Source organism: Odontomachus brunneus, unplaced genomic scaffold (genome assembly GCF_010583005.1).
Source record: "Odontomachus brunneus isolate Ranch 3 - 2012 unplaced genomic scaffold, Obru_v1 Obru_scaffold_016, whole genome shotgun sequence".
In the NCBI taxonomy this organism is placed as follows: domain Eukaryota; kingdom Metazoa; phylum Arthropoda; class Insecta; order Hymenoptera; family Formicidae; genus Odontomachus; species Odontomachus brunneus.
The window spans coordinates 3,016,749-3,028,838 of NW_022639466.1; the positions used below are offsets into that span (position 1 = coordinate 3,016,749).

Genomic DNA, 12,090 nt, shown 5'->3' on the forward strand with positions numbered 1-12,090 from the left:
TATATATATATATATATATATATATATATATATATATATATATATATATATATATATATATATATATATATATATATAAAGTGTGTATATATAATATACATAATGTTCCATGATTTTCTAATTAAATTTCATCAGTATGTTTTATAAATAAGAATAAAAAAGATATAGATTATTTTAAGCTTTATTAAAATATAACAAATAATATATCTGTAGCGCCTTGTTTCGTATTAAAAGCAAGTTTAAAAGTGATTTCGTCTATATTTCATATATTTTTATCAAAATTTTTTAATAAAGTTTCAAATTATTTATGTTTATATAATTATATTTTTTTGTGATCACATATACTCTGATAAAATGTTTGGTCTAAGACACAGTGTACCTCTGTCATGTATACGATATGCTTTGCGTAAACGCACACACACACACACACATACATCTTAAATAGTGCTAATGCAGAATGTCTTAAAAATAGAACATTTTGATCATATCATAATGAAAAAGCACTTTAAATCACTACTTTAAAAACGTCACCATAAACAATAAGATCTAGAATCAAAAATAAAAGTATTACTTAGTTTACATTTTATGAAATTAACATTATGAATAAATATATATCTTTTTATTGAAAAATTTACTTGCTCTTTCTATTTAAGTGCCATGTGAAAGAAGTTACAATGCTTGTATAAACTCGATTTTATAAAAAATGTTTAATTCTATATATATTCTATATATATATTCTATATATATTCGTTCATCTTTATATTGCATCAATTTCTATTTCAAAAATAACTTATTTCTATTCTTATTTCAAAATAATTTCATTTTTAATTTGATTTTTATTTTAAAGAGAAAAATCTTATATCCAGTACTTCTAACACCTAGAAATTTCAAGATGGTGTGTACATACGCGCGATTAAAATATCGCGCAGTTCTTTTAAAAACATGTTAATTTCAATTTGAACGCATTAGATATATACAGAAAATGAATAGAATTGCTGAGTTAAGAATACAAATATATAATAAAATTGTTGATAAGAAAATTAAATATAAAATGTCATTTATCTAGTTATAATATATATATTTTACAAACAATTGTATAACTCCTACTTAAGTTGCATAATTATTGATTAAATATTGAATCTATATATGTATACATTTATTTTTAAATATATTTTATATTTTCTCTAATATTACATAAATAATTTGAAGTCATAATTTTTTTCATTATACATTTTTAACAGTGAAACGTTAATAGCCTGATAAGATTTTACTATTATAGCAAATTCAATTGGGGAAAAGAAAATAGTAGGTCTGGAATTTGCACAAGCATCATGAATTAGTAAGACAGATCAATCAGTATCATTGCAACTGTTTAAAATTCAAATAATTTTATTTTGATTTGACCATCTAGGAATTAGGAACAAGAGGCAATATTTATAAACTATATTTTAGTTAATATAGAAACAGAAAAAGTATATTATGATTGTAATGATAAAATATTTATAATTTAATTACACTTAAAATTATATCGTATATACATCTAAAATTATATTGCAACCAGCTTAGTTGCCTTCCTCGCATAATATCTCTGTAATGCTGCTTCAAATGCTGGACCTATTGTTCTTTTCTTCCAGATAGAGGACCTATCCTTCTTTTCAATAGGTTTTTTTTCTGTTACAACTACTTCATTCTCTGAAACAGTTGTCTTACTATCTTGGACTGTTTTAACTTCTTTCACATTTGAATCTTTATTTTTTGTATCTGTAGTACATTTATTTGTTTCCACATCATTCACATCATTTTTTGGTTTCTTTCTCTCTTGTTCTTGTATTTCTGATTTATCAGTATCTTTATTTATTGATGAAGTGACAGTTTGATTTTGTTGTAATTTCTCTTTGCTTGTTTCACTTTCTGAATCCGATTCATAGGTCTCCATTGCTCTTTGTCTGTATTGCCTTGGCTTTCTATGTTTTGCAGATGCTTTCAATTTTTCATCTGTTGTATTTGTCGCCTTATTCATTGTTGTATTTTCTCTTGCTTCATCTGTACTATTTGCTAGCATTTTTGATTCTCTCAGTTCAGTGTCCTTTTCCTTTTTCTTACAACTTTCATCATCATTGCTCTGATCCTGATAATTAACAGTCTGTTCATACAGATGACGATAAAATCCAGACATATCTTGTTGTTTTGTTACATCACCAATAGCTTCTAATCTGCTCATTTTGTTCTCCTCTTCTTCAATCTTCTTGAATTCTTCCAGCTTTGCTCTATATGCTGATGTGACAAAGCTCTCCTTATCTGCATACATCTCACCTTCTGCTTCACGTTCTTTCTGTACCATTCTTTCTATTCTATGTTCCTGTTCTTTTTTCCTTCGCTCAGCTGTTTTTAACAAATTTTCTATATACCTAGGTTTCTTGTCTTTATGCTTGTTGACGTCTACTTTATTTTTGGTTTGTTCCATAGTGTCGTATACTTCATCGTACTGATAAATTGTTGGGTCTTCGTTTAATGCTTTCTGTATGTCAAGTTTTGTTTGTCTTTTCATCTTGTTCTTTTCACCTTCTGCTTGAAGAGCCTTCCGAACCCAATCAGTGGCATCATCCTCATCAGAAGCATTATCATCTCCGAAAACATTAACGAGTTTAGGTGTTATTTTCTGCTGTTGCTTCTTTGGCAAAATCAGACCATACCTGAACATTTCGAGTAACAATATGAATATAAAGATTTAATAGAACCTTTGATACTTAAATTACTTACTGCTTGTTATCAGCCATTGCACTAATATCAATGTCTCTGTAATAAAATGCGTAAAATCAGGAAATCCGAAAACATCAGTGAAACCTAACCAACAAAAATCTTAAAATAGCATAGCCGCGATCTGGCTATAACCAAGATAGACAAACTCACAAGCCGTCGATGAGAGTATTGCATGAATTTAGGGGTGCGTTCCGAGTTGCGCATGAAGCGCGCATTTTTTCCGGGAGCGGTGCACTTGGACACGGTGCATTTGGACATAGCCAATCACAGCACCGTGTGATTAGAGACATTTGTAGGGTCCCTTGGAACAGCGACTTGTGATTGGACTGTGTCCGATTGCCCCGTGTCCAACTGATATACACCCCGCATTTCCTACAGTATACGTAGGTTGCGTTCCGTTTCACGCATTATGCGCGCATTGCCTACAATATATGTAACATGAACTATAGATAAATGCGCGCATATGCGTGAAACGGAACGCAGCAGTAGTGTCACGTCCGACCGACCAGGCTGCCAGCCAATGATAATTTTTGTCCAAATAATCCTTTATCTGAGACACTCCAGGTACAAAACCTTTCTTTCCCAAAAGGAAGGCATCTCAGATGGCATCACTACTATTCAGACCCCCTTCTAAAGGGATCACAAAAGTTCAGTAGCAGTAGTGACCGGCGTAGCAGTTAAGCCCGTATCAGACTACAGATTAAGATTGAGATTGAATTGAAAATTGGCCAATCAGACCAAACTTGAGCTTAGTGAATTTTGCTCTGATTGGCAGTAATTCTATTTCTACTCCCTCTCATTCGAACATTCTTATACGGCACATTTCCTCCTACACCTAAGCGAAACGTGCGATGTTCCTCCCTAGTGCCCATCGGTCAATTACAAGTGATTCGAATATTCGAACTCGCCGCCGCGCGATCTAGAACGAGGTTCCCCAGAGTCGGCAGCATCTAAAGGTCCAGGAGGTACCGATCCACGTAAGCCACGAGAGTGCCATCCAGGGGTACAGAGAGCAACCGCACGGTGGACGACCACTGGTAAGTCATTATCTACATTATTTCTATACGCGCGAAATTACGATTAAAGCCTGCGACTGTCCGACCCACCGTAAGGTTACACTACAGTGATTATACTACACGTCTTGCTCGAATCCATCGTGATTACCCTTGATCGCACGAATCCCCGGGTAGAATCACGTGATTCATTTAGCCCGAAAAATTGCGATCTGATCCCGTGCTAGGGTTCGAGCGCTATTCTTCACGGCAGCGTGGCCGCAACCCGCCGGGACGTAACAGTAGATTGCTTTCCAACAAGAGACACAAGTCGACACAGGGTGCTTTCCAGTTGCGTACACTGTGTTACACAAAACCAGTTTATTGGTTGCATATTATCTTACAAGATATTTTAGATAATATGTGACCAATAAACTGGTTTTGTGTATGTGTGTGTCAAGATGGTTAAACAATTGGAAGGCACTCTTTCTTACTCACTAAATGTGGAACAAAGATAGAATGATGTTTATGTCGACTTGTGTCTCTTGTTGGAAAGCAACCGTAAAGGTCGTTCTACATTATGCAAGATTCACACCGCGTTCAATGTCCGATATACGACGTCCGATATCCAATAAGAGAACAGCTTTCCAATGGAGAATTGAATTTTCTATTAGGAAGCTCTTCTCTTATTGGATATCGGACATCGTACATCTGACGCGGTGTGAATCCTGCATTAGTTGCAAGCCGACAACAACAGACGCAATTCTTATTGCGACCGCCAATCAGAAGCATCAATGGTGCTATTGACTATCTGCTTGCGATCGGCTTGCAACTAATGTAGAACGACCTTTAGGCCCGATCTACAATAGTTGGAGTAGGAGTAGGAGTAAGGAGTAGGAGTAGGAGTAAGAAATAAGCAGTAAGTAAATGGACTAATCATAATCGATTATTCTTGAATTGTGAGAATGGAATTGGCCAATTTGCTTACTGCTTACTCCTACTCCTACTCCTTACTCCATCTATTGTAGATCGGGCCTTACATTAGCAGTACGCTGGCAGCGTGGTGGGGGAACTCACAAGCGAACGCCCGTGTCGTGAGCCTACAGTACGGGCGCTCGTTTATGTGAGTTCCCCCACCACGCTGCCAGCATGCTGCTAATGTAACAAAATTGAGAGCTCTGGTTCCAAATAGTATATATTTCAGTGGAACCTGCACGCAGCCACAAAAGCGACACTTCGGACAATTGGGCGCGGAGGTCGGTAAGTCAGAAATTTTATTTGCCTGCGGCATTATACTCAATCTGTACGTAACAGCGGCAATGGCTGCGTTCAGCAGAGAAAGCTGCTTTGCAACTGTTGTAAAATTCGTCAATCTTGGATGGAATCTTGATTGGAATATGCTCTTAATTTGGATTGAATCCAAGAGCATATACTAATTAGATTCACGAAGAATTTTACAACAGTTGCAAATCAGCTTTTTCTGCTGAACGCAACCATTGATACATTTCAAATATTGAAAATTCAAACATTGTTCAAACATTGTTTCATTGATATAGATAAGTAAATATCAATGATACTTCTTAAACACTTGTTGACTTGCCATAATAAACAGTTTTTTTCGTTTTCTTTGTCGCGAGAAACACGTTACACACCGACACACTTCTCCACACTTCGATGTCGATAGGTTAGAATGTTTTCCGTTTTTGTTCCGTTAACAGGGCCCCTATTTTTATAATAGTTGCGTATACGTAAGTTTTACTGTGCAGGTTTAATCATACTAAAAAATACTTGCGCAATTAAAATTACGTTTACGCAAAAATTTCAAGAATAGAGACTCAGTTCCGTGCCACGTGAAACCCATCTATCAAACAACGGAACGGAATGAAAACGCAATTATTCTGATTGGCTGACCATATCTCTTTTTTCGTAACTGTTCCGTTACGCTATTTCTTTCTCCATCTGAACGCACCCTAAGGGCCATCACACACAAAATTACATAGGCTGCGTTCCGAAATTTACTGCCAGTACTGAAATTCTATAATATACGTAACATGAACTATAGATTTTCAGTACTGGCAGTGCATTTCGGAACGCAGCCATAGACGCATATGCATAGCATAAGATCATATGGACCAATGAGCATTGAATATTAAGTCGCCATATTGATGATTGATACTTAATATTCGATGCTCATTGGTCCATACTATCTTATGCTATGCATATGCGTCTATGTAATTTTGTGTGTGATGGCCTTAACACGGAACGCGGCCTAGCACATATGCAGGATTCACACCGCGTCCGATGTCCGATGTACGACTTCCGATATCCAATAGGAGAACAGCTTTCCAATGGAAAGTTGAATTCTGTATTAGAAAGCTGTTCTCCTATTGGATATCGGACGTCGTACGTCGGACATCGGACGCCGTGTGAATCCTGCAATAGAGGATATTTACGATATATCTCCCATGATTTATTTCGGAAATACGTATCTATTTATGTGTGATTCAAGTATTTCATGCTCTATTCTCTATGTTTCATATTTGCAATCGCAGTTTGTTCTTTATAACTGCATTTTTTATCCATTTTGTGATATTTATATATTCTTCTCTTAAACATCGATAATATTATGTAAGACAGCTAAGTTTAAAATAAAGAAAAGGAAACATTCAACAACAAAAAATGAGAGTATCATAAATAAGTTTTTATTTATAATTTTTGTATTGTTTCTTGAGAAGCAGCTAATATTGTGAAAAACGCTAGTTGCGAAGTTTACAAAAGGACTGATTCGTTGTCAAATTTGATTAATAGCGTAAGATTATATATATTTGGCTGTCTCACATTTTTCCACTTTCACAGTCAGAAAAAACTTGAGCTACCGATTACTGCGCAGGTACGTGAGTAGCGATTTACAGTATTGAAAATTCGGTGTGTTCCAAAATGTGCATTGGAAAGTATTTAAATCGTATTGCAAATGACTCACGCCCTAACAATCGATAGCGAATTACTCATGATAGCACAGTGATCCGTGAAAAATGTCAAGCGGTAATTGTGTGCGGAACACGTTTCGCATGAGATAACGCGAAGGCGAGGGAGAAAACGAGAGAAGCGCAACGTGACAACACAGTGATCGCCCGATAGTTGACAGTAGTGGTGGAGCCGACGGTGACAGTGGTAGTGGTAGAGTAGCGGTAGTAGTAGCGATAGTAGTAGTGGGATGGTAGTAGTGGCGACAGTGGTAACAGCTGTAGCAGAGAATTTTTCGGAAAATTGTGGATCGAGTTTCCTCGATTGTCGAGTTATTTTGACACGCGTCGTACATATGTGCGCACCTGCCGCGTTAGGCTTTTCGACGATGGGGTCGCGAGCGTTGCGAGACGCTCATCGACACTATTAGCGCGGAGCGAAGACAGTGCGGGTTATTAAAACGGTTAAATGCCGTTGGTGGAAGTTGGTATATGATATGCGATTTCTGGCACGCCATGTCGTGCGTTCCCAGCTGATGCTCCGTTTGACACATCGGGGACGTGTTCCTCTGAGTCTTTAACGTGTCGTGAATTGCGTAATTCTAGTGGGAGCATAGCGCGCATTTTCTCATGCGTAATTCGACTGTGATCCAATAAATACGTCGGGAGAATGGCGGAGCTGGATGATTTGTTTCACAAGGATCAATATGTAGGCCCGGAGCGGCTCACCGACCTGTGCTTCAGACTGATCTGCGAGAATCTCGACATAATCTCGGTCAAGGGGAAGCGTGGTCACCGGATACTGAGGAAAGGATTAACTTTCCCGAGCGAGATATGCGACAAGATTATCGAATATGCGCAGCACAGCGAGGCGACCGAGGACGTCGATTGTTTCTTCTCGATTTTCAAGAATCTGTCGGCGACTCGACTCAAGCACGTGAAAATCTCCAATTGCAGCTTGACCGACAATTCGGTTCACACACTCGCCAGCCATAAGCTCTACGACTTAGAACTTACGGATTGTAGTAACTTAACAGAACTCTGTATTGAGCATATTAATAATAATTCAGAAAATCTGCATAGCTTAGCGTTTCACGGCACTTCCATGGTGATACCATCAAGTTTAAACGTTGGTAAGAGTTTTCAGTACAGTTATAATCTACACACACACACACATGGATTATGTATTTAATATCTAATAACACTTAATACTAATAATAATAACATCTAATAATAGTAATAAAGTAAGCAAAAGCCAATAAACCTATGTAAAGCCATTTCCCAAAAACCTACTCAGTAGGTAAAGTAACATTCAATTAAACAATCATGATAAAGAAATCTTGGTTCTCTTTGTTTTGATTGAAACGCTACTCCACCTGTCAAGTAGGATTTTGGAATACAGTCATGTAGGATACATAGTTGGTTACTGTTCCATTGTATCTTTTCCATTAATAAGTTATGAATCAAATCAGTCAGCATTTTAGTATTGATTATTGGTTTGTTCATCCTTGTGTTTTCCAGATTTAGAACAAAAAATGTCAGATTCTGTATTTCTTGGCCTTTATTTGTAACTCTTTTATCAATGAAAGTGCCTCTAAATGTAACTGAAAACTAATCAAAAGATTTATAAGTCACATTAAAAGATACTTTTATTGATAAAAGAGAATTCAAAATAAGAACTAATTCTTATGAGTCTGACAATGATGTAGAATATTCTCCTCCTTTACATTCATATAAAATCAACTCTTGTTTCACGAATCTTAAATTAAAAGTGTAAACTTTTAGAATTATATGACCTATCAAGAAGTTACTCTTAATTATTGTTATTTTATCATTAAGAAATAGACCTATTGCCATGTTTCAAGGAGTTTTCTATAACAGTATCCACATCCATCTTGTCATAAATTGGTCAGCAGTAACTATTGCAGGATTTTCCAGTATAAACAAACTTGAACAAATTTAAACATTCTTGCCTCTAGTAGTCTTTGATAATCACTTTTCCAACAGTAAAGAACATATCCATTCTTGATATTCTGTGATATCTCATATTTAAAGTGACTTTGTCAAATCCATTTAATCTTCCTAAAGCTTATTCCAAAGGTAATTTGATGGTCACTTTTGCAAGTTGCAATGAGTGTTTTCTCTGAAGATTTGCATACAGACCAGATAGGAATTTCTTTATACATCTCAGAATAGGCATTACGTCAGCTAAGAAAACCAAAGAAATTTCTCATAGAAATGCTTTCCCTATGCTTATTCCTTCATCTGCAAATAGTAATATTTGTATTAAAACAGTCACTGAATTTGACATGACTTATTAATGAAGTATAGATTTATTTTAAGACCAAGAAGTAATAGCTAACAAGAAGATTAAACTATTTGTTTGATTTCGTTTCAGGTGAAAACTTATCCATTTACTACAAGCGTGAATATGTATTTAAAACACCCAACTTAAAGCGCTTATCATTAGGATATGTGGGAATACCTACGTCGGAATACCTCTTGCTTCTAGAGGGATTAATCCACCTGACACACTTGGACTTGTCAAACAGTTCTAACGTTGATACCTTTGAATTTTTTTATCTGGTACCAAGCCTAGTATCTTTAACTTTGTACAATGTCAAAGTCAATAGCAATTCAAAATCCTTTGTTAAAAATATCTGTCGGCTGAAGAGTTTAAGGTAGATCATAAGACGTTATCTACAATATATGGAACAAACAATTTAATATCATGTGTTTAACACATCATAGGTTTTGTGTCAATACAGTGTTTATATAGAGCGCACTGTTGCAGGCACTTGGATATCTCGCAGTCAATTTTTAAGAATGGACAATTTGACAATCCCAATAAGATTCTATCTGACTTAGTAAATGGTTTACCACAATTGGTCTCCTTAGACATCGGCGGTACAAATCTCGCGGGGAGAGGCGTAGCCGAACGTCCCAGCGACACAAATGTCGAGGACTCCAATCTCAGTCAGCTTTCCGACATACCGGGGCTCGCGTCTAGAATACACAGGCCCTTGCAATTCTTAGGTCTCTATGGTACCGCCTACGGTGCTTGCAGGAGGCACGACATACCGGCAAAAGTGGTAAGTTCCCTTATGTGTATTTTTAGCTCGTCAGTCACTGGCACACTCGTGCGCGTTCGTGTTATTATCCTTGGTCCTGTTGATGCTCATCGTACGGTGTGATTTAGGTAGCGGGCGATGCGAACGAAGACCAGATATTAATTGCAGCTGCAGTTTGTATGGACAATAAGCAAGAGTTGTTGCAAAAAGTGCTGAGCGACTTATATCATGTGTTTAGATATGAGAATTGTCGTAGAATGGATCAGGCTTTAAGTACCGTGTTAGAAGCGATGGAGAAGCATCCAGCTCAGAAGCACATACAAATATCGGGAAGGTATCGTATTGTCTTATTTGCAAGTCGTTTATAACATCGAGAAAGAAAAAGAGAGACACAGTTGCGGGAATCATTGGTCAATTTTACACGTATGTGTCGATGTTGCAGCGCTACCTTATTTTATATAGTGAAAATGAAAGAGAGGGTTGAGCTAGTTGCACGAATGAAAAGACGAATTATCAGTACTCTTCTGGCTGGTATGAGTATGCATCGAGACGAGGAGACCATGATGCGGAACGGTTGTCTGGCATTGTGTCAATTCCGCATACCACAAGACGTGGTTTGTGTCACTTTGGGTGTTCTTTTATGTTTTTATATTGCTACGCGATACGAAATATCCGAAACGGGCAGCTCGCAATGCTTGCCGACCGAATTAGCTGATCACGTATTGTTTGCAATGAAATTCTTGAAAGAGTCACACTTATTCGTGATTATTCACCGAGATTTGCCGTAACGTATTGACAAAGCGGTACAGTCAGGCGTTCTTCCTGTCGCTAATAAAATTGCTATCTTGTATTTCTTTTAGATGTCAAATTACGAAGCGCTGGTTAAGGTGCTTCTGCATTCGGCCAAGAACTCGGAGCCGGAGAGTTTTGTTCAAAGAATCGGCATATACCTGTTAAATTCTTTGGCTTGTCAAGTGGAAGGCAGAGAGAAAAGACTGCTGGGCAAACTGGGTTGTGTTAAAACTATGTTAGATTTGGTGGAATACAGGGTACAAACCGGTGTATTTGACGATGTATTAGAGGTCGCATGGTCGACCATGTGGAACATGACTGATGAAACGTCTGTAAATTGTCAACGATTCTTAGACGATAAAGGCATGACGCTCTTTCTTTTGTGCGTAGAGGTATGTTCTATCACGAGTTACAACACACTTAATCCATGTTCACAGTTTCACTTAATTTAAACTTTAATAATATTTTCTCACACAGCAATATCCGCATAAAGAAGAATTATTAAGAAATATGATGGGTTTACTCGGTAACGTGGCGGAAGTCGAATATCTTCGGATCCATCTCATGCAGGAGCAATATGTAATCGTATTCGCCAACCTATTACGCTCCAATAGCGACGGAATTGAGGTTTCGTGTCCATTTCTCCTTTTCTTTAGCTTATCATAGCCCTTATTTACTCGAAAGCTTGACTTTAGAAGATACTAATAAAACACGTGCATCTTCTCTTCACTCACATAGGTTCCGTATAACGCTGCTGGTATATTGGCACATATGGCTTCTGATGGCGTTGACGCTTGGACAATAGCAAAGCCGACCCGTAATGAGGTTCTTGAATATATGGTACAAGCAATTGAAAGTTGGGATCTGTCCGCAGAACGTAATATCAATTATCGCTCATTCCTACCTCTGTTGCGTCTATTGGATGTATATCATACTCCTCCATGTCAGCATTGGGCAGCTTGGGCTCTGGCTAACCTCACAAAAGTATACCGTACGTATACTATGAGAAACACACGTATATACATCGTTTTGGCTCTCTACTATTTTATTATATCTAACCTGATTTGTTCACAGCCAACAAATATTGCGTGTTGGTGGTGAAAGAAGGAGGAATGGATAAGCTGCAAAAAGTGATACTAGACCCCAGGCCGTACGAACGTATAAAAGAACTCGCCAACTATGTGATTGAAAATTGCTGTAATTACGATTGCCATTCAGACGACGTAAACATTTCTCATTCATCTTTAGACGCGGAGTATAGTCTAGACGGCTAAGACAGATGTCGATGGTGTCTTCTGCACGTCCCAATCTGTTTTTTTCAGCTGAACTGAAACTCTACATTTCTTTTCAATGCTCAGTTGTACGCTAGTTTCATTTTACAGGCGAGAAAGTACAACTGAAAAGTTCAGCTTAAAAGAACGGACCTCATGTTGTCGTTCTAAACAGAAACTGAACATAACCAGTACCATTAGCGGACGGAGTAGGCAGGTCAGATTGAAAGTAGACGCGTTG

The 12,090-nt window shown here is 37.2% G+C and overlaps 2 protein-coding genes across 2 annotated transcripts; one reads left to right on the plus strand and one right to left on the minus strand.

Annotated features, from left to right (window-relative positions):
- Window positions 1-1,369: 1,369 nt before the first annotated feature.
- Window positions 1,370-2,926, minus strand: LOC116841563 (nuclear speckle splicing regulatory protein 1). The gene is made up of 2 exons (XM_032809636.1): window positions 2,761-2,926; window positions 1,370-2,693 (listed from the first exon to the last, which is right to left on the minus strand). Exons 1-2 carry the CDS (start codon window positions 2,775-2,777, stop codon window positions 1,547-1,549), a joined length of 1,164 nt encoding a protein of 387 aa, XP_032665527.1. The 5' UTR covers window positions 2,778-2,926; the 3' UTR covers window positions 1,370-1,546.
- Window positions 2,927-7,385: 4,459 nt separating this feature from the next.
- On the plus strand, window positions 7,386-11,852 carry LOC116841508 (protein zer-1 homolog). The gene is made up of 9 exons (XM_032809538.1): window positions 7,386-7,848; window positions 9,114-9,396; window positions 9,510-9,807; window positions 9,915-10,120; window positions 10,229-10,400; window positions 10,647-10,970; window positions 11,056-11,205; window positions 11,317-11,569; window positions 11,653-11,852. Exons 1-9 carry the CDS (start codon window positions 7,386-7,388, stop codon window positions 11,850-11,852), a joined length of 2,349 nt encoding a protein of 782 aa, XP_032665429.1.
- The last annotated feature ends 238 nt before the right edge of the window (window positions 11,853-12,090 follow it).

Coding starts and splice junctions, on each gene's coding strand:
- LOC116841508 (XM_032809538.1), top strand. CDS start 7,386: ATGGCGGAGCTGGATGATTTGTTTCACAAGGATCAATATGTAGGCCCG. Junction 9,397..9,509: donor TGTCGGCTGAAGAGTTTAAG/GTAGATCATAAG, acceptor GCACTGTTGCAG/GCACTTGGATATCTCGCAGT. Junction 10,121..10,228: donor CACATACAAATATCGGGAAG/GTATCGTATTGT, acceptor TCGATGTTGCAG/CGCTACCTTATTTTATATAG.